This window comes from Falco rusticolus, chromosome 4, assembly GCF_015220075.1.
Source record: "Falco rusticolus isolate bFalRus1 chromosome 4, bFalRus1.pri, whole genome shotgun sequence".
NCBI lineage: Eukaryota > Metazoa > Chordata > Aves > Falconiformes > Falconidae > Falco > Falco rusticolus.
Window position 1 is genome coordinate 97189697 of NC_051190.1, and position 22183 is coordinate 97211879.

The 22183-nt window shown below is 49.7% G+C and overlaps 1 protein-coding gene across 2 annotated transcripts; it reads right to left on the reverse strand.

The window, feature by feature from the left end:
- Positions 1-2: 2 nt before the first annotated feature.
- TGM4 (transglutaminase 4) lies at positions 3-22122 on the reverse strand. 2 transcript variants are annotated; one of them, XM_037383099.1, is made up of 17 exons: positions 22035-22122; positions 19098-19809; positions 17352-17476; positions 14983-15182; positions 9586-9765; positions 9343-9449; positions 8882-9011; positions 8145-8263; positions 6587-6694; positions 5855-6029; positions 5211-5349; positions 4847-4950; positions 4313-4564; positions 3342-3692; positions 1505-1674; positions 868-1004; positions 3-347 (listed from the first exon to the last, which is right to left on the reverse strand). In XM_037383099.1, exons 4-17 carry the CDS (start codon positions 14996-14998, stop codon positions 206-208), a joined length of 2130 nt encoding a protein of 709 aa, XP_037238996.1. In that variant the 5' UTR covers positions 14999-15182; positions 17352-17476; positions 19098-19809; positions 22035-22122; the 3' UTR covers positions 3-205. The 2 variants fall into 2 exon arrangements, with proteins under 2 accessions (XP_037238996.1, XP_037238997.1); XM_037383100.1 differs by lacking the exon at positions 22035-22122 and adding an exon at positions 20690-21994.
- Between the last annotated feature and the right edge of the window lie 61 nt (positions 22123-22183).

Sequence of the window (22183 nt, forward strand, 5' to 3'; positions counted from 1 at the left end):
AGTCCATTTCAACAATTTTTATTGAATCACAATTAACTGCAGTCAACACAACGGTGTCCTTTAAGTCATTCTATTTCCCTTGGCCTAATGGGATTTTTCCTCTTCGAGAGTACTGTAGCAATCGAGGAGGCAAGAAGTGCCCAGGACAGCAGTGGTGCTACGTGTTTAGTAAGGCCGCTGTTTACGCCCCGCCGCGGCACTGATCCTACTCGGTGATGGTGATGGCCCTCTCTGTAGAGATCCCTTTGATCTGGGTCGAGGTCAGCTTGGCTACTATTTTCTTCTCTCCTAGTCTTGTTGGAGTGCATATTATTTGAGACTTAATGATCCTACCAGGCTTTACATCCCTAAGGGCAAAGGAAACACAAATAGTCCTCGCATGAGTTACGGTTCTTTTTGCCACTTTCAAATCATTTCGCTTAAAGAAATAGCTGCTGCCTCTGTTTAGGGTGGGTGTTTCCCTTCTCCTGTGACCAAAGTGCAGCAAGTGGGGTTCGGCATGGTGGTGCCGGCCGGTGGTCCTGAGGACCTTCCCCAGACCTCCTGGTATTGCTGAAACACTGAATTTGGTTCTGAAGGAAGCAGCTGTGTTCACACTGGCTGGGCAGCACCTGGCATCGCAGCAAGGAGCGCAGGGAGAGTCCCTGTCGTGCCTGAATGCCCTGAGCATACAAACCTCTGCATAGGTCTTTCTGCTGCGTGGACTGTGCCCAAATGTGGCACGGTTTCAAACAGCTTGCAGAGGGCCCCCTTACTCCAAATCCCCTAACTGCTTCTTCAAGAGAAATGAAAAAAAAAAAAAGAAAAAAAAAAAGAAACAAAGCAGAGTCCTGCCATGCTCATTTCATACCGGGCTCGTCTCCTTACCCCTCATCAAACGTTGCCATCTTAAACAGGCCCAGGCCCTCCACCAGCAGTTTGCAGTTGTCCAGGGCAGTATTCAGCTCGTTCTTGAAGATGAAGGCACAGGTGAACTCCTTGTTCAGTTTGGCTGTTTCTGGCATCTGGCAGAGGAAGAAAGACAGAAACAAACCCAAATATTGGGGATCAGAGGGGTAATAAAGATGCTGGAGCTGCTGCAGGTTTGCTCCTCACCACCAGCACGGTAGGGGACAAACCCCTCGTATCCTTTCCACCCTCCTGCAGCACTGTGTGCTCTGACACACTGCCTGTTTTCCCAGCTCTTCCCTCTGGTTTCTCAACTTGTTTTTCCTTCAGGAGACAGAGCTGCGGGATCAGAGATGGGCCCTGTACAAACTGTCCTATTCCATCCCCTTCCCGCCAGCAGCCCCTGCCTGCCCGTTTGAGATGGGCCACTCTTCATCTCATGGCTGCTTTCAACCTTCAAATAAAGGCTGAACAGCCAAATAAAATGCCAAGGACTGAGCATCCCAGGAGGCAGCTGTTCCGGAGATGCCACTGGGAATGCTAACACCACCACGGTGTTACAGTGAGCAGGGCTTTAACCCTTGTCCCTGAGGAGCCAGGCTGGCAGCTACCGCACCTGGACGGTGATGGGGGGGTACTCGAAGCTCATTGTCGTCTCCTTGGTGAGCTTGTCATCTGTCCCCTGGACCTCAGCAATGGCGGTGACGTGGATGAGTGCTTCATCTTCCACTGAGGCCAGTGTCTTCATGTATGCGTCGGCCATAATTTTCAGAGGGACCTGCATCTCTGCAGAAGAGAAAACGCAACTCGCTGCTTCATCTGTGCTACATGGTAAGTCTCTTCTCCGAGATAACAAGCAACAGGAAGGAAAAGCAAAGGGAAATGGCCTCAAGTTGCACCAGAGGAGGTTTAGATCAGATACTAAGAAACATTTACTCACTGAAAGGGTGGTCAAGCGTTGGAACAGGCTGCGCAGGGAGGTGGTGGCATCACCATCCCTGGAGGTGTTTAGACCTGTAGACACGGTGCTTAGGGATATGGTTTAGTGGTGGACTTGGCAGTGCTGGGTTAACAGTTGGAATCAATGATAATAAAGGTCTTTTCCAACCTAAACAATTCTATGATTCATCACATGCCCAGGCATGTGGCAAAGTCAGCTCTGGTGGATGGTGTCCCAGGGTGCAGGATGAGATGTATTTGCAGAGACCACCCCGCTTTCAGCTAGACCCAGGGGTCCTTCAGGGCTGTGTCCCTGTGGGTGAAGCCCTGGCTGGGTGGGTGGTACCTGACACACGCAGCCCATGAGAAGGGTGGCTGAGCCCACAGCATCTCCCCACCAAGCTCAGGCTCACATCCAGCATCTCAGCAGCCCTCGTCCCTGGCTGCCCCAGCACTCGGGAGGAGGCAGAGGAGCGTGAGGTTGGGTACGTTTAAACCCACGTCCCCTGGGGTTTCTCGGAGGCACTGCTTGCTATAAAATTAGCAGCTTTCCTTTCACATCAGATTTTGTCTTTAATTGCCTGCACAGACTTCCAGCGGCTCGGAAAAGCCCTGGAGTCAGCAGCACTGGAGCCTGAACATTGCTTTAACTGCAAGGCTTCCTTGCTTCTGGGAATAAAGGAAAAAGAAAGCCTGCCCTTATCCCTTAAATGTATGTAGCTACCTTTGTGTCCTACCCTGCTGCATTTTTACAGCCACAGTATATGTGTGAAAACACTCAGCAATCACCAGGAGCAAAGATTTTTTTTGCAGGAGTGTCTCACACTTGGGATGAGCAAGTGCTATTAATTATTCATCACTCCTTAGTCTCTTGTTTAGCAGATTTCAGTCACATTGCCGGGGATCAGACATGCAACCCAGGTTGCTCAACAGGTTGCTCAAAGATGTGCAACAAACAGCGAACAGCTCTTGGGGTCAGCCAGGCAGGCAGCCGCAAGGCTGAAACCTGCTTGGGTGAAGAATTCAGAAAATGACGCTCACAGCATCACCACCAGCTGATCACCATTAGAGTGGCAAGCACAAGAATGGAAAAAAGCTGACGTTTCCAGCCACCTAAATCCTGTGAGGGATCTGACCCACGCAAGTGCACCCAAAGCCTGTGGTGGCCTCCCTGATGCTTAGGCAGTGAGGATGGGAGGGAGATGCTCCAGCACACCTTGCTCACACCATACAAATGTCTGTCTGCCCACACCGCTGCATTGCTGACCACCTCGCTGAAGCTGCAGCGGGGCCAGGGCCTTCACGCTTTGCTCCCTGCTGTGGTGGGATCCCAGCCTATAGCTGAGGTCCCAGATGCAGTAACAGGAGAGGCAGGCGGGGCAGGCAGTTTCTGCTCCTTGTGCCATACGGTGCCATGCACTGACCTATAGCGGAGTCATTATGAACCAGCTTGGGTGACCCCCCGAGCGCCACCGTGAATAGCCCACAGCACGCAGCAAGCTTTCCGTGCCTACCAGATTTGCCTTCAAGCTTGACGGTCTCCTTGATATGTCCAAGTTTAGCCTGAACTTTCCCAGTATAGGACTGCAGCTGGCAGGAGCTGGTAAGATTGATGGTCCAGCTCCCAGGAGTAGAGGTCTTCACGGTGACAGCCAGTTCAAGGGGATTGCCAGGATACAAAGCCTCTTTATGGATTATCTCAAGCTGGATCCCAGTCTTGGAGACTGCCTCCTGCAGGACCTCAGGCCTGGAGTCCGTGCTGTTAGCCATGCGCATAGGTGAACCAAAGCGTGCGCGAGGTGTCATTCCTGAAGGCTGTATGAAGGAGGTAGCTCTCTGCATGGCCTGCCTTTCCTCTTTGGAGCCTAGATGAAGAAAAAAGATGGGTGACAGCTGTGATCTCAGTCTCATCACCCAGAGCCACCTTCGCCTTATTTATGCTTCTGCTTCTGAGCAGAGAGGCTGTCAGGACACTTCCAGCCCCTGCTGAGGAGACCCTCTTGGTTTATGTTACCACCAGATCTAACTGCACAGTTTGGACTGGAAGAATTTCCTGAAGGAGACACTTTTGGAGGATGGATGATCTTAAATTCTCCCACTCCTCACTGGGAAGAGTTTTAACAGTCTAGCACAACACGGCTTGACCTGAGAACCGTGGGGAGGGAATGTGGGGGTTTTTGTGTTTCAAATTTGGTCTGGGGAACAGAAAGATAAAAACGATGAGGAAATGAAGCAATGGTGAGCCTGACCACTAGGTTGGTCACTCAGCCCATTCCTTTCACTGCCTGCAAGCTTGCTTGCATCTGTCCCTAAGGAGCAGCCCATAGGTGTCACTGCGGGCGTGAAGACGCCCGGGAGCAGCGCTGCCTCCCGGCCTTACACCGGGTTGGCCCCTGCATCTGCTGGAGAAAACACCCGTTGTGGGGTGATCTACACGGCCACGGGTCTCCTCTTTGGTACTGCTTTAGAGGATGGGGGCAGTCACCTTCAGGGAACTTGTACTGCGCCGTTATGTCTTCCCGCGTGTTCTGCCCCACGGCTTTTGTGCTGATGTTCAAGCCGATGCACTGGGTCTCCACGCCCATCTTGGTGTACTTCTCCTTGCCATTCACCTTCCTGACAACCCAGTAGACTTTGTCAGCATTCACCTCCGCAAACACAAACTTGCTGTCGAAGGGCAAATACACATCCCCTTCTCGGATAGCCTTCAGCGGGCATGGACCACACTGGAATATACCTAGAAAGCATATTCAACATAATTTGCTTTTTCAAATATGAGCAGAGCCTCCAATTTTTGTTCCACCCTCAGACCCACCCAAGCAGGAATCCTGGTCTTGGCAGTTGACTCTTAGTAGTAAATCTGGGCTGAAATGTCAGGAGCGAGACCTCCGGCATTAGGATGTCACTGCCCAAGTGACATGGGGAACGCATGCTTTGCTGACTGGGGACCATGGTTTCCATACAAAATGTCCCTGCCTCCCTCGGGAGTTGCAGAAGAGCCTTTCTAGGCAAACCCTACCTTGACTTTTCTCCTGAGGGGTTGAATCAATTGCTTGCCAGCCATCAAACCCCACTGGCAGGTCTGGCCTCTTCATCCAGACGTCATTCCACACGTGGAAGTTCCTGTGTTCGTTTGGGTTGGAAAGAAAAGGAGTGAGCTGTTACAGCCAGAGGAGTTGTGATCTCCTCCCTTAACCCTTAAGTAAGGGCAGGTTTAGTGAGGATTTGCATGTAACACTGTGAAACCCCAGGCTTTCTCTCCCTCTCCTGGGTAGCAAACCCAAAGCAGGAGGGAAATTCTCAAAGGAGTTACTGGGGCTGGGAAATGCAGTGCTGCAGGGTGGTGCTGGGGGTTAGAAAGCATTGGTCCCCTTTGGCAGTACCAGACAGAGTCGAAGGATTTATTCTCTAGCTTTTCTCCGAGTTCATTCAGGTAAACGTCAACTCTCAGGTTCTCCTCTGTATCATGTGCTGAGTTGAAGTTACTCACACAGCGGGACGGAATTCCCAAGCAACGCATGACTGCAGCGCAGACAGACAAAACACAGGGTCACAAAATCACTCACCTCTGGGGATCACCTCATCCGACCCCTCTGCCCGCCCGAGGTCCTCCAGAGCAGGCGCCTGGGACCATGTCCAGACAGCTTTTGAATATCTCCAAGGATGGAGACTGTACAACCCCTCTGGGCAACCTGTGCCACTGCTCGGTCACCCTCACAGTGAAAAAAACTTTTTTCCCATGCTCAGACAGAACCTCTTGTGTTTCAGCTTGTGCCCGTAACCTTTGGTCCTGTCACGGGGAATCACTGGGAAGAGCCTGGCTGTTTGCCCCACTCCCTCCTGTCAGCTGTTTATACACATGGATAAGACCCCCTGAGCGTTCCCTTCTCCAGGCTGAGCTGTCCCAGCTCCCTCAGCCTCTCCTTAGGTGACAAACCCTGCCACATCTGACGTTCAGAGGCATGGTAATTTGCCTTATTAGCATAGTAATTAGAACAGCAAAGAAGGGAGATGCTTCACTGTTTACCTGTAGTGAGGACTCCTGAAAAGACCCAACATTGTCCGTAACAGACTGGCTTCTTCGTTCTGTAATAGTCCTGCAGAATTGAGACGCTCCCAATCCAATCCATAGGGGAGGTCCCGTGGCTGTAATTCCCTGACCAGTTCCCCAGCAGGACACCGCTGTCATCATTGGCGTTAACCTGTGGCCACACACATGCAAAGGAGAAAAACACAGGGGTGAGGCTGAATAAGGCTTAAAGCCCAAGGTCTCTGCCCACCCTGTGGCTCCCCAGGTGCTCCACAGCCCTGTGGCACCCAGCGAGGCCACCGGTGCCGGCTGGGGGCTCCCCTGGTTGGAAACCCTCCACCTGGATATCTTGAGGGAGGTGGCACGGCTGCTCGGGGGCAGCCAAAATGCACTCTGCATCCTGTATCTTAAACCCCAGGGCTCCAAGAAGGGTCCCCACCGCAGAGAGCACTTGCCCCCCAGAACGCAACCCTTGTGCTGGCCCTGCCAGCACAGCTGCTGAGGAAGCACAGCCACTGGGGCAGCTGCAGGCTTTGGAGATGGGGAAATGCTGTATCTCACTTGCCTCTTCCCTCCACCCAAAATGCCTCTGGCTCTTTCCTTGTGTTTTCCCGAAGGAACCCATTTCAGATGCATCCTGAAATGGTGTTCAAGGCGCCAGGGAAAGAAGAGCAAGTAAGAAGGAGGAGGGAAAGCTGGAGGTGCAAAGCAGTTCTCAGAGAGGCATACCAAAGCAGACATGGCTCTGGACACAAGCACAGGATCCCTTCTGTAGCTCAGCTTGAGTTTGCTTTTGTCCAGCAGATACATGCAGGCATCCAAGATGAAGTCCTCAAACTGTTTTGGAGAGGAAGTGGAGACTTTTTTATATGCCAGTCTAAAACAGAATCTGCTCAATCACTACAAAGTCTGTCTAAGTACATGGAGGAAACTGACTAGTTCTAACTTCTGAACTTCCTTTATGATAATGAATTTCAAGCCTATGGGGCTTCCCAAAACTGTTCTCTCCAAAGAGAGGCTTAAATGAAACCCCAGCTTGGAAGACAAAAGCCTGTCCCATGTGTCTTGTAGACACAGTTGGAACCTGACCCAGCGATCTCTACTCCTGGTGCATAGTCCTAAGTTGCCAACATCATCTCCTCTACAGCCCTGCAAATTGTTCACAAGTCTAATGAAAACTTAAGAGCACTACAGATATCCAGCCTATTGACATAGCTACAAAATGAACCCCAGGGGAAAAAGAGTACATAAATGCAGATTATTACAGCAAAAGACTCCTAATTAGCAATTGCTGATAAAGCTCCCTGAAGTCCAGTATACAGAGATGTCGAACATCCGATTCAATGAAGCTTGGCAGAATATCAATATCAATTCTCACTGCTCAACAGCAGAATAAATGTAAGGGTAGGAACAGCTCTATGGACAATGCCCTCTAGCCCCTTCGGGGAGACGGCATCAGCGTGAACACTATTTCTGGGCCATCTGCATTCTGCAGCTTGAAATCACAGACTTATAAAACAAAACGAACGAAACAAAAAAAAAAAAAAAAGAAAAGAAAAAAAAGGAAAAAAACCCCAGGTTCCAACAATTTTGGTGTGGAAGTCTGTCTGGGTAGGGTGTAGGATGCTCCACTTGGGTGCCCGTGTGCTTTCTATGGAGTGTAAATAAACCTGGCCTGGCATCCATCTCTTATCTCTAGCCCGAGCGAGTTTGCTGTGCCACGCCACTGGAGTTATCCGGGAGGCAGCATCGAGGAGCACCCTTCCTGAGAAGAAGGGCTGATTGTGTCCTGCACCCAACAGTTCACCTCGTAATCGGTGAAGGCACCACTTGAACAATGACAACCTCTGCCGGTGCTTTTCCCCTATTTTTTCCCAATCATGATGCAACAGGTAAACAATCAGACTTTTTTCCCCATCAGCCCTCTCCACGGCTCATGAGCTGTGGTTACCAACAGCTACTGTGTTGCATGAGAGTGGAGAGGACTCCTTAGGGGAATTTTTTCAACCAGAAATGCTCTGTCCCCAGTTTCCATGCCCTTTGCCAGGGGTCTCATGGTCCGACTATAAACCTGCCGTTAAAACCCGTTCTCCAGCTGTGGCTGCGGAAAACACTCAAGCACACAGATTACTCTAAGCAGTGAGCCCTCCCAGTGAAGTGGTGGGATTATTCAAGCGCTTTGAGCCGCTCACAGTTTTGAACTGTTTATAGGTCTGATTCATTGAAATGAATACCTAAGGGAGAAAGAGCAAATAAGGGTAATGCCAACAAGACAACTGTGTTTTACCTGCCCAAAATTCCAGGGTCTACCGTATATGTTGTATGCAGAGCCGACATAGATGTAGCCTGTATCGTTGAGCACATATTCCTTTCTCTGCGCCTCATCAGCCAGGAAGACGACATCATCTGGAGCAAAAAAACCCCTCTCAGATGTTAGGTCATTTGCACACACACTATATGAAGTTTTCCTTGGAAAGCTAAACTTGGGGAGCTGGTGGGCTGTAACATTCACATCAAATGACGACCATGCAGCACTCGCATTTTGGAAGAATTTCCTGCAAGACTAACCTTTCCTTTACTCCTGTGGGTCTATCACTACATGACCACTGTTTTATTTTAGCAAAATGCTTCTTTCTGAGCAAACACTTCAGTGGACTAGACAGACAACAGAGAGAGCTGCGGTGCTGATGCCAACCAACAACACACGGGGGTTTTGTCTTGTTATTTTTTTACCTGGATTTAAAGTCAACTCAGTCCTTTCAGTTAACCTTTATGGTGGCACAGGGAAACAGAGAGGGGTGGCACAGAGATGCCCCTGAACCTGGCACTGGGGACCCCCCAGTGAGGAGCTGGCTCATTGCTACTGCCCAGCTTCCCACAGGCTCTGTGAGGATGCTGCTGAGATGTTTTATGGGGAAAAAGCAATGTATGTGGGAAAGCGAGGAGGAAAAATGTGAGGAAAAGCCCCCCCAGGGACAATCCCTAGCAGCAGTAATTATCACCGCCAGTTGCGGGACCACTCACCTTTGCACCAGGGATTGAATAAAAGGTAGATAGCACTGTTCTCAGGCTCGTAAATGCTAGTCCCAGCCTTCACGTTCAGGATGTATTTTCCCACCAGGGCCTTGGGCGAGCTGGTGATAGACAGCAGGCACTGGGGAGGTGACAAGGAGAGATGGCACAATGGACCCTCCACCACGGCCACAGGCACGGCAGAAGCACTGCTCCACGCGACCGACCGACACGAGTGCCGAACGTGGTGGCCGTGGGGGGCCTTGCAGGGAGGGAGGAGAAGGCGGCGGCAGCATGGGGCACATCCTGCATGCGCAGGGCAGGAACAATGAATGAAACAGGGCAAGGCTTCTGCCCACCTAAGATTACAGGGCTACAGGAAAGCAGGACAGGGGTATGAGGATTTGCTCTGTAGCTCCCGATGGGCTTGGCATTACTGCCCTCCATGCAGGAGCACCGCCCACGCGCTCTACCTCTTTGCCACTGCTCCTGATGATGGAGATTCGCCACTCGTTGGGATCCTGCTCCCACTTCGGGTTCAGTGACATCAGGGTCCCCCTGACTTTCATTGGCTTTTCGCCTAGAAACAAACCCAGCACAAGATGCGGGAGGGCTGCACGAGTCTGCAGTGACTGCGGTGCCACAGGGACGGGCAGCCAGAGGCAGCTGGGGCTCTCCCACTGTGTCCGATGGCCGCAGAGGGGGGACCTGCTTACCAAAGCCAAAACGCACGGAGAGCTTGTCGGTTGTCCTGGGTGCCCTGTTGAAGCTGACCTGCAGCTGGAAGGCCTGCCCCCGTCGCACCACCAGGTTCTTGATGTTGTACGCATCCGTGTGGTGCAGGCAGGAGTTCTGGCTCTTGAGAAAGTCAATCCCAGTGACTGCCAGACTGGTCTCTGCAAAGCCATTAGCAGAAACGGAGAAAGAAAAGAAAAAGAGAGAGATTGATGGTAAATTGCTCAGTAAATACAGTTTTCCTCTTAATGGAATCCTGTGAATTATCAAAACATCTAAGTGTCCAGTGATCTAGCACAAGGAATCACCACAGGATTGAGGATCACCACAGCTAATGGATGGTGCAATGGTTTATGTAGATATATAAAACGTAAAGTATCGTATAGTAGCATATTGTATTGTATCATATAACAACATTATATTACATTATAAATAATAATATATACTACTACATAGAATATATAACATATAATATATAATGTAGTATCATATCATATACAAATACTCAGCATATGTACAAAGAGATAGAGAGTCATGTTGCTGGGATGGGTTGCAGAGGCCGGCAGCAACCCGCCCCGAGCAGGGATGAGCGCCTGCCTTGCCCTCCGACTGCTTGGTCCCGGGCAGCTGCAGCGTGCCTCCGCCTCCCTCCCTCCCAGCTCAGGGAGTCTTGAGGGATGTCTGGCCTCTGAGGTGGCCCTGGGTGACAGGGAACAAGCGGCCTGGGGGAGCTGGAAGCGATGTAAGGCTTTCTGCCCCTGCCGCAGCCAGGCACCCAGCCAGCCCCCCAGCACCCCTGCGTGCATGCCCTTGGGGCTGCTTCCACAGCAGCCAAAAGGCTGCAAAAAGGATCTCACCGGCCTGGCAGTCCGTGTCTGCTGGGCTATCCTTGCACGCTGCCAGCTGGCCAGCTGCCGTGAGCCAGCTCCACAGCCCACCGTGGGCCAGGAAGATGGCACAACTCCACGTTTTGTTGTAATAGCGAAAGTCTCGCTTCCCCCTCTCAAGTGCAGTGGGGACAGTGCATCTGTATTCCATGACTGCAGCTGCTGCGAGGCAGCCGCGCTCCCCCCAACATCACACATAGGAGCCCGCCAAAGGTCCTGACCGCCTCAGCATCCCTGTGGGCAATGCCTATGGTCCTGCCGTGTCCCTGAGCCCTCTCCTCCTTGTCCCCGTCTGCTCAGCTGCTTTGCTGTGGCACCTTGTTAAAGCCAAAGCTACGAGAGCAACTCCTGTTTGCCGCACGTCTGGGCCACACCAAACGCATGGAGCATCAGCTCTGAGTATTACAAATGGTTCTTTGTTACTGCTGGTATTAAAACAAGTAGAAGTAGTAGTAGTACAGACAGGTGATGGAAGCACTGCTTGCCAAGGTACACTCAGACATCGTGCTCCCAGGCAGCTCCCAGCTAGCAGAGGGCAGCTTAGAAATTCAACCTCACTGTTGGGACTTTTATCTCAGTGTATTCCCCTCTGGTCAAACCTTATATTAGCATTGAACACCTTCTTTGTGATTTTCAAATAATAATTAACAGTAGCTTTAATTGCTCCTTACAAAACATAGCTCGTGCAGTCAAGCCGGGAATAAATCGAATATGCCAAAACTTGGCTCCCCTCAGGTGCCGAGTCCCCCAGTCCCTCTGGGCTGCCAAGGGCCTGCGAAATGGGGCTCTTCAGGACACTGAACCTCATTCTTCATATTTCCCCTTCAAAGATTAGTCCCCAAAAATATCACGATAATCACTGACCAACCTCTTACAGAAGTCTGCATACATAAACCTGTGCAAGGTTTTGTTGATGTATCTTTTTTGCCAAGGACTTGGTTTCTCCTACAACCCAAGTAACCAAAGGAAGGTCTGGGGCTGGGAGCCAGCTGTGTTGCTGAGATGCTGCCTGTTCAGGGGAATGCTAAATGGGGGGGGGGGGGGGGGCGGGGGGAAGAGCACTATAAAGTATAGTATAATATCATATTGTGTAATACAATAAATAGACTATAATAAATTTACTATGACATGACATGACATATGATATGTTATAACATGACATAACATGATATAAAAGAAACACTCAGAGGCCAAGCATCCCTCAGCCTCCCTGGGTGGTACAGCAGGCAGGCAGGGACATGTGGCAGCAGCCCCGGGCTGCCTCGGAGGGCAAGGCAGGCGCTTGTCCCTGCTCCGGGCGGGCTGCTGCAGCACGCTCACTGTGGAGCGATGCCTCCCTCCGTGCCCGCTGGTGCTGCTGCCGTTTGACCTCAGCAGGGTTTTGGACTCCAGCGGGAGTCCCTGCAGGTGCCTCGCTCCCATTCATTCCCAAGACAGCAGCTGATTTGGTAGGACATGGCATTTAAAGCCGCTGTCTCCTAGGCTGCTCTCTGCTCCTGCAACTCCGGATGGGAGCAGGGCTCGGAAGAGCCTCAGCACCTCCGTGCGCAGCGGCTCACAGCTCGGGGCTGCGGCACAGGAGTGGAGCTCTGAGAGGTGCAACCCGGTGATACACCTGAGCAAAGGGAAAGCCCTCAGCTTTCCATGAAGACGGGGATCTGGGGGTCACTACGTCAGGCTTTGGCAGGCTGCCCAGGTGTGACAGGGAGAGCTGGAGCATGCCAGAACGCGGCTGAGCTATACTCCTTTGGAAGGGTTCGACCTGTCTTGTACCTGCCCACTAAATATCCTTGAAGGATAAATTCTATATGAACAGTAGGGAGTAACAATACCTCAAAAGCACTTGCCTCATGAGTGATTCAGACGAAGACATGGGAGAGGCAGGAAATGTAAAACGGCTTATGGTAACAGAAATCGGCCAGTCAAAGGCATAATGGCTGAGGGGATTAATTCACCAAAGGTCTTGACAGACTCACATGGCACCAGGCAACCACGCTAACCGGCGTATCAACAAAAGCCTAACATCAAAGAGGCTGAAATCTGCTGGCAGCTGCTGTAGCATGAGAGGTGCCACAGGCAGGGCCAGATCCAGGGATGGTTGAAATCACCTGCACCCAGCAGCGACTACAGCCTTGAGTAAACTGAACTGACACCCCTGGATCCCCACCAGGTTACTATATCTGTGTATTTCTTCTTAGTAACTATATTTATCTTAATGATAAAATTTATATCTTTTAAAAGATAATACATATTATAAAATATATAATCAATATATATTTATAACTTTATGTCTTTATCATAATTATTAAATATAGCCATATTTATCTTACTTACATAACAAAAACCGTACAGGAAATAGAACTGACCATCGTTATCTTTTGTTAACTGATTTCATTTTTGAGTGCTTTTTGTTTGCTTGCTGCCTGCCAGATACCAACCTCAGGCTGATGTTTTGCACAATGGGGTGTGTGTGCAAAAATTTCAGCTAATATTGTTTAATCCTCTTGAAAAGGATGAAGGGCAAGCCTGTCTTCCTTAGCACTAACAAATTTCCAGTCTCCAAAGCTGCTCAACCTTACTGCTTATGGAAACCCTGGAGCTGGGCTGAGAAGGTACCAGAAAACAGCCCTGATGATGGGAAAGGGCTATGGAGGGATGTGGAAGTTGAACGCATAGGATGGCTCAGGGAAAAGGGCCCTGGGGAATCCATCCTTCCAGCATTTCCTAACTTCGGGACTGCATTTCTATCCTGTGTTTCTGGTCATCACTGATGTTGAGGATGCACAGAGAAAAGCCACTAAAAACAGCTGCCTTGGAAAGTGTCCTGACATTGCAGAGCTTGGTGCCAAAGACCCGTCCACACACAGCACTGCCTACCGATTGCCCTGCACTTATCCCTGTGCAAACAGTCCCGTGATACCCTGTGATAGAGCCGGCACGGTATCCTGAGCCAAGAAGTGCCACGGAGCAAGCTGGCTCCATGCAAGATGGCTTTCCCATCACTGCATTCAAAGGGACTTGGCCGCAGCCTGCCACCCCCATCCCCGGGCAGCCCCTGCGTGCCGCTGGCTTCCTGCTCTGCCTCCTGCCTGGGGCACTGGGTTGGGTGCCTGGGTGCCCTGTGCCCGGCTGCCTGCAAGCACTCTGCTTTGCCGACACGGGAATTAACAATTTATAGCAGAGCTGAGCACGCCAAGAACACACCCACCGAGGGACAGAGGCTCAAGCTGCAAGGGGCAGCCCTAGCTGTGCTCGCTTCTGGAGCAGGCCAGAAGCAAACCCAAACACTGAACGCTGCCAGACTTCTATTTTAGAAGAAATTTTAAAGAAGTATTTTTATTTTTATCTCCTAGTGCTATGTTTTATTTCCTGTAGAGCTCCTTCCTGCACTAACCCACCAGCCCCATCGCATTGCTGTCCCCCTGGGGAGGTGTTCAGAGCTCTGAGAGCACAGCGATCACCTGGAACAAAAACAGGGACATGAGGACTTTGCATTGGTAAGGATCTGGGGCCTTTTTTCCATGAGGTTGAGGTGATAGGCTTTAAAAAATATATTAATATGGAGCAGAGTTTTTATAGCATGCCTGGCTTCAGTGGTAATAAGGGCTGCTCAGAAGGACAGGAGGGAAGTGGGGTGAGAACTGTAGTTTTGCAAGAGAAAGCTAAATTTGGACTCCTGCATTTACTTCCCATCCTTGCCCAACCTCCAGGCACTCTCTCACATCCCAGAGACGTCTCATCCACACCCAGAATACGGCAGTGTGAAATGGAGGGGCTTGAAGCAGTGTCAGGACACCCTTCCTCTCCCGATAGCTGCGGAGACCTGCTCCTGGCCCTGCTGCAGGCACCAGCCAGCCCACAGGCAGCTGCTGCAACCTGGGGGCTTGGGGCACCCTGGGCCTGGGCTGGCCCCAGGAGCACAGCCAGCGGTGGTGGTTCAGCAGCTGCTACAGGAGAGACTTGGGTACCTTTCTAAGTAGTGCAGCATCTTCTGACAACAGGGCAGGCAGGACGGCCAAAGGACAGAGCTCAAGTCCAAATAAGTCCCCTTTTCGGTTAACTTCAAAACTTCCGTCAGATGGTACCAGCCATCACTAAAAAGCAATAACCTGCTCAACTTAGTAGACTGAAAGAAAAAGAGTTCCTTTCACCTTAACGTGGAATAAGTTTTAAAGAGCTGCGTTTATTTCCCATTATCACCAATAGAACCTGATGTCTACAGTCTGATGAAAAGTGATGAAAAGTGATGAAAAGTGAGTCGCATTTTTCAGTTGGTTTACCGATCTGTCAAAACCAGAACTTGCACAGCCAGAGCAAACCTATTGCCCCTGAGCAGCAGTGGCATCGAAACCCCTTTCTCCGAGGTGTCACCTATGGCAGTCAGAAGGGTGAGAACCCCCCCACCTCTGCCAGAGCTGCCATCCTCCCTGCGAGAGACCTGCCAAACCGCACATCTAACACAGGTTATTGTGCCGAGTGTTAAAAACTCACCAGCGTTACCGCTCATGGCTCTTGTCAGCGTTTCGACCCGAGGTGCCTGCAGTGCCAGCAGCTTCCAAGCTCCTGAGTAGCCTCTGCCACTCGCTTCTGAGTGTGGTGAAGGAACACGGGCTGCCCTTTTTATCAGTGCCGGGCTCTGAGGTGTCAGCAGGTCCACTGCCAAAGGGGTGGTGTTTAGAGAAAGGAAGTTCCTGTGGCAAAAAAAAAAAAAACCCACACAAATGACTACAACTCCCTCTGCACATAGTCAGACCCTGAAAAACAGCGAAACTTAAATCCTGACTTACATGGAAGGTGGATTTACACAATCAGATGACAAGTGGACAGACCCTACACTGACAAACAGTAAAATCACGGGCTAGATGAGTAACAAGAATGCACCTATTCCCTGACACCCAGGTTACTGGGACTGCAACTCGAGGGCCAACTTTACAAGGCAGCCCACAAACATTTAGTCTTTAGGAAAACAGACCTCCTCATTAGGTCTTGTCTCTTTGAAGTTAATGAGATTTTTGTCATCATGTTTGGGACAGAAGCATTTGAAGCTGTGGGCCAAAATCCAGTGTTTACACTTACGGGTTGGAAAGCCCAAGGATTCTAGCACTGGTCCCCTCCCCATGGCATCAGGCAGATGTCAAGGGAGATAGCCCGGCAGGTGGGAAACGGGAGAAATGTCCAGGAGGATCAAGAAAAGTAGTGGATTAGGAGCTGTCTGCCAGATGCTTTTCGCTGACAGCTATACCAAAGGCGTCTGCCCAGGAGGTGGCTGGACCCCATGTGCCTCCCCATGCTGGTCCTCAGGGTGACCAAAGATGGGGAGATGAGTCTATTCCATGGAGGGGAAAGCTGGTCACACACAGGCCAACAGCGACATGGGAACAGTGGCCAGAAAGAGATACAAACATGTTCCCCCATACCCAGAAGTGAAGTGGCAGCTCAGCCATGGGAGCAGCCTCAGGCCTCAATGCCTCCCTTCGTGGCAGCAGCCCAGGGTCCAGCAAGGCAGGATTCAGTTTGCAAGGCGGGCACACCTAAACGTAGGATCTCCCTAAACAAGATCTCCCTGTGGAAGCCTTCAAAGGCACTGACTTCTCTCCATCAGCTCAGGTAGCTAGGTATTTACTTCAGGAGGACTGTTTCATTTGGTGCTGAAATGTCAGCGTAAGCTAGGTGCTGAGTTGGCAGATCCCTCCCTTTGAGCATGTCACTACTCGCTAGCAGGTGTATGTTGGGTGTCCTTAGTTGAGAGCATCACTAGTGCATCACAGGGCACCGAGGGTTCAGTACACATCTACAATCTTGTGGGACATCTGTAGGAACATCCAAACCGCCAGCGTTCTTAGACAGAGCATCACTCACCATTCAGCATCAGACAATGTGCTGGCAATTACCTATTTCACTACTGAAAAAACCCCACTGTAACCCCAATTTACCTTTCAGCATTGCTTTTACACTGCATGTCTTTCCTCCCAAAGGGTGAAAGACGTTTTTCTTTAGAAACAGCATGGGATGAAGTAAAGTATATGTGGAATGTCAGTACAACAACATAATCAATAACAGATACAATCTGAACGTTTATGATGTATATTACTGGTTTCCACTTAATTGCAGGAACAGAGCAATCCACTTCATCTGAAATCACTGACAGTAGCCTTCTAATCCAGTCCCAACCTGTTATCAGCATATATATCATTCCATGCTTGGTTGGAGGCAGATTAAATTGTGTTGACACAGCAGTTCTACAGGAAAATTTACAGATTTTCGCAAACAGGAACGGGTTCATGTCAGTAACACTTCGTTCCTGAAAAAATTTTGTTAGGTGCGTGCCAGATGGTCAGTGGTGGAAGCAGGGCATGTAGTCACCAGGAACACTCACATTTCCAGTCCTATAGGGTTTCGCAAAAGGCTGATTTCAACTGCATGCACGTTCTGACCCTCACTTTGAACATCAGAATTCAAGGAAGGATTGTAGAAGTTGAATGGGTGTGGGTTCTGCTCTGCCATGAACCTTCTCCACCTTGGAAGGTGGTTGACCTTTTGACTGTTACAGGAATTTTTTGTTTATTACAGCAGACAGCATCTAGCTTTCAGTTCTTTCACTTTGTGCATCTACTGGTTTTCCCTGCTCCCATGATTTTTTTCTATGCACTGGTAGTACCTCGATTCAACGGCACTAAACTTGGCATGTGATACAACACTCTTACACTAACTTTCTCCCCTGGCTCATACAAGTTTTTCCTGCTGGGAGAGGACATCGAACCTTTGTATTTGTAATACCGCCTGAGACTGCTCTTCGTAAGGTCTGAGAAAAGAGATTTCAACTTCAACTGCAGGAACATTTTTCAAAGGCATAGTTTTACCTGGTTTCATGTTGTCAGCAGGTGATTTCCGTCCTTCCTACAGGCAAATCTCCCTTTGTCTTTGCTGGCCAGAGTGGCTGGCTGTGGTTCAGCAGCATGACTTCTTTTCCTCCTCCTTGGTGAAGCTATGAAAAATACCAGCCCTTTTGATTTTTTTTCCCCAAACAGTCACAACACTTAACACAACAGTTAATCACTTCAATCTATCTCATAAAATTATACTCTTCTAATTAACAGAAACAGGAGATGACATTGTGGATGCCCCATCCTGGCAGTGTTCAAGGCCAGGCTGGATGGGGCTTTGAGCAACCTGGGCTAGTGGAAGGTATCCCTGACCATAGCAGGGGGCTGGAACTAGATGATCTTTAAGGTCCCTTCCAACCCAAACCGTTCTATGGTTCTATAATTCTATGATATATTTTTCACAGGCCGTTTCCAGCCTATTACCAGTAGCTTCAGCAACTCACTTCCCAGCTTGCAAAACCAGATACCAGAGGCTATCAGCCTTATCTGCATGTATCTGCTATAAGGAAAGTCACCTTACTAACTGTCATAAGCAGGTAATAAAATGCAAATGAACACCATCATCTTTCTCCAGTGGCTGCTCCTGTTTACAAGCTTGCCCTTTGTTCAGGTTTTGTTTATTTTGTGTATCAAAAATGAAAAAACAAGCCTAGACATCTAAACCATGACCACAGATACCAATACCAAGTAGGAAAGACATGAAGTGCAACCCAGTCCTTAGTTTTACATCATTTACTTGCCACACCATGTCTAGTTATGGAGAAGTTGCCTTTTATAATAGCAGTGTATGGTTCTACATTTGTTATAACCATCTAAGGCTTCAAGTTACTTCTGTTTGTTCTATGTCCAATCAGAGTAACACTCAAAGCACAGATCAAAAGCACCAAAGGTTTCCTTTTTGGCACTCTGGAAAGATGAACTTATCCTCCCGGCCACCCTGAGGAGTTGCTCTGAGGTATGGGGGTGAGCGGTGCATCCGCCAAGGTACACGCTACATACAGCCCGTGTCTGGGTCCTGAGGGGCACCACGGCAAGGAGGTCCCTTCCACTGACCACAGCAGGACTGCTCCTGCATGTACCATCTAGTACAAGTTGAGTCCTTTGCGAATCACAGCGTAGGAAATGAAAAGTGATGAGAAGTCTTGGGGGAATAAAAAGAAAAACAACTGCAGACAGATCAGCCAGGGATTCGGTCCGTGTCTTTTGAGCTGGACCTTATTTGGGGTGCTATGTTGGTGTCTCCCCGCCCATCACTTCATTAAGCTTATATCCCAGTCATTAGGAATTTCCTAGTAGTGAGACACGTCTCGTCCACGTAATGATCCTGACACGCCAGTGCTGCTCTTACTCTGAAAGGAGTGTTGATCTGATCACTTCTCACTCACTGCACCAACCATGGGCCATGACAGTGGCCTGTCAGCCATGCCCTGAGGGCATCCCATGTTCCCAGGAGGCAGCTTCTCTCCTGGTCTTACATGAACCAACTTGTGACAGGCAATTGGACATCAGGGGTTGATGCAAAATGGCCAAGCCCAGATTTTAACTGATTCCAAGTCATCTGACCCCAGCTACCTGGTAATGAGTTTCCCAGAGTCAAATACCAGAGACGTGATTGATGTTATAAAATGTCTACGGTAGTTCATTGTTTCCTTCTCACTGAACCTTGAAAGAGGGTTTTTGGACCTAAGTTAAGGATGTAGGTGACCAGCTTTGGGCATTTACCTCCAGAAGAAATGAAAACCACATCACTCTGTGCCCAACCCAGCACCACCCAGGGGTCTGCTCCTGAAAAAAGCAGAGAGAGAAAACAGAGGCCAAAACTGCACATACACCAAATGTAGGCTTATAGCTACTCAAGCAAAAAGTTCTCGTGTAGCACTCTCACTGCCCTGTGTCCTGGTTTCGGCTGGGGTAGAATTGATTTGCTTCTTAGTATCTGCGTTGTACATTTAGCATGAGTGTAACACTGGTAACACACGGATGATGCCGTTGTGGCTGAGCAGTGTCCCTAAGTCAAGGACTTCGCAGTTTCCCACGCCCTGCCAGCGCCGGGAGGGAGCATGGCCAGGACAGCTGACCCGAACTAGCCAAAGGGATATTCCATACCATAGAACGTCACGCTCAGGATATAAACTGGTGCGTGTGTGTGCTGGCTGGGGGCTGCTGATCACTTCTGGGCATTGGGCAGCGGGTGGTGGGCAATTGTTTTTGTGCATCACTTGATTTTTTTCCCCTCTCTTTCCCTCTCCTCTTCATTATTATAGTTGTTATTAATTTTTTAAAAACTTTATTTCAATTATTAAACTATTCTTATTTGAACCTACGGGGTTTACTTTTTTCTGGTTTTTACCTTTTTCTGATTCTCCTCCCCATCCTGCACCAGGCTGCATGTGTGAGCGAGCGGCTGCATGGCACTTGCTGGCTGGTGTTAAATCTGAAAGAGAAGTCCTGTGGTCATCATAGGAAATTGAGGGTTTAGGCCAGGCCATCTTGGAAAAAATACAGAGCTGCTTTAACAAGCCAAAATGCTGCAACATTAAAATACCTTTCCTGGGTATTTTTCAAGATCCTGTTACGCTTCCCTGGCTGAGATGCAAGAGACAAAATCAGTCCAGATATAGGAATCAACACGTGTGGAAGCTGAGCTTGGGAGTTCAGTGCTATGACTGCTTGACCCTCAACTCTGGTTCAACTGTTGCACCAGAAATGCTGAAATTAGCAAGCTCCAGTGCCGAGATGATTTTTATGTTGAACTAAAATGACTCAAGATAAAATGACTTCTCAGCAAAACAATACTTCAGAATTTTGTGCAACGAAAGAGTATCTCCATCCTGCCACTTCTTCCTCACAGAAGCTTCTTTTTTTTAATTATTATTTTTTTCCTTTAAATTACCACCTTTTTGAACCCAAGGAATCCACCAGCCTCTGCTGCGTCCTGCAGGCAGCAGAGCATTCAGCTCTGCTGAATGACACACTGTAGGATGAGGAAGATCCTCTGGCTTTGAAGCTACTGCTAGCTTCCCTTGTGCCCCGTCCTTGTGGTGGAGGAGAGACAGTCAACGGCTACCCCAGCTTACTTTCTCCACGCAACTCGTGGTCTTCTCAGCCCCTGTTACAAACCACCACCGCCTCTTTCCTACACCGAACAGCCCTAGCTTGCTAACTTGCTCCTCGCACCTTCGTCCCACCCCATCAAGAGACTCAAGATGGGGAGAAGGACCCCTCCACCCTCTGAAGCGTGGTCCTGCAGCCCACAGTGTGTGCTTGGAAAGGGTGCAACAGGGTGGGTGCAGTTACTCCAGGGCTGTACTCACCCTACTGCCATTGACCCAGGAACTAGCTTCGAGTGTGCATGTGTGACCACACTGGCTGATTGCAGTGTGGACATATCTCCACAGACTACACCTAAAGCAAACAGTATGAAAAGGTACGAGGAAAAATAAAGCAAAAGAGGACTGCAAAAAATAAATGGCATGAGCAAGGAAATCAATAGCACAAATATTGAATCAGGGATGAAACAGTCTATCCATATATTAAAACCAGCTTCAGAGAACAAGGAAAATAATGACAGAATACTTTCCTACCTACAGGATATGTGTTTGTTTGCGCATGTCCAAGTGAAAAAATAAATTTGCACACCAGTGTCTTCAAATAACATTTCTTTTCTGCAGGGGTGGTGTAACAGTTTCTCCCATCTGACTGTGTGGGTGTCTATATACATACAGATGTACAGTCTACAGACTATAGGTCTGGTTATGCCATGCTGCATTCCTGCCAGCCAGCAGCGTGACTGAAATTGCTACGTGGTGGGAAGGGAGAACCTTCCTAGACAAGGAGGATTTGCAGGTTCCTGGGGAATCAGCTCCTACGCTGAATGGGAGTAGATCTAAAACATGCTGGGTGCAAAGTCTTTGGGCCCACCCCTGGATATCTGGATGTCGTGTGTGGTGGTCTCCCTGGTATTGTGGGACTGACTGAGGGCAGGGATCTGTGCCTATTTGTCCTGAAAAGCAACCAGACCAGCATACTCAACCCCTCTTTGCAGCATCCAGGCCATTGTCCTTCACAGCAGCACAAGATGCTCTCACCCGGGCAGCTGGAGCAGGTCCATGCCAACCAGGGCTCCTTAGAAAGCCTTTTCATGCGGCACTGGTTCCAGGCAGGGCCATACCCCTGTGAGTTGCCTAACCCTGCAATGTCCTGACATGAACGAGTTATTCAGAATACTTCTCCGAATGAGGAAACAGTCACTTGGCAGCAGATGCAGCATTTGTAATGCCTCATCCTTCCCTGGGGCACTTCTCATTTCTCCCTACGTGTGGCCTTAACTCACTGAAAGCAATTAGGTTTGAAGTCCCAGTTGATGTTTAGACCGTGCAGACACACTGAGAGCATGTCACAGTGCCAAGCAGTTGTTTGACTCTTATCTGTCTCTGCAAAACCAGAGAGGTTCTGCTTCGCCCGGGGGAGGAGGGGAGCTGCCCACATGGCTGAGGCCAGCCCCAGCTCCCACAGGTGGGATGAAACCACAGCTCCTAGTGACCTCTGAACAAAGCCAGACTGAGCAACGAATTCAAAATGTACGTGAATCTTTGAAAAAGTGGTGGTACCACCTGCCATGCCTCACTTGCTACCACTCTTTCCAACCCTTCCACTTACTTCCGTTGTTGTGGCTTTATCCCCGGGGGTGCCGCGGAGCCTCTGTGCCGTGCAAGACCTGTGCAGGGTTGAGCAGGGTGTGCATCATCTCCCTCCAGCAAAATGTGTCGGAAGCCTGACCCAGGAGCTCCCCAAGCATTAAACCAGCA

Excerpts from the sequence above, each read along its gene's own strand:
- TGM4 (XM_037383099.1), bottom strand. Across the intron at positions 4,565-4,846 it reads CCCTCAGGAGAAAAGTCAAG|GTATATTCCAGTGTGGTCCA; the intron begins GTAGGGTTTGCC and ends TATGCTTTCTAG. Across the intron at positions 1,675-3,341 it reads CAAGCTTGAAGGCAAATCTG|AGATGCAGGTCCCTCTGAAA; the intron begins GTAGGCACGGAA and ends TCTCTTCTGCAG.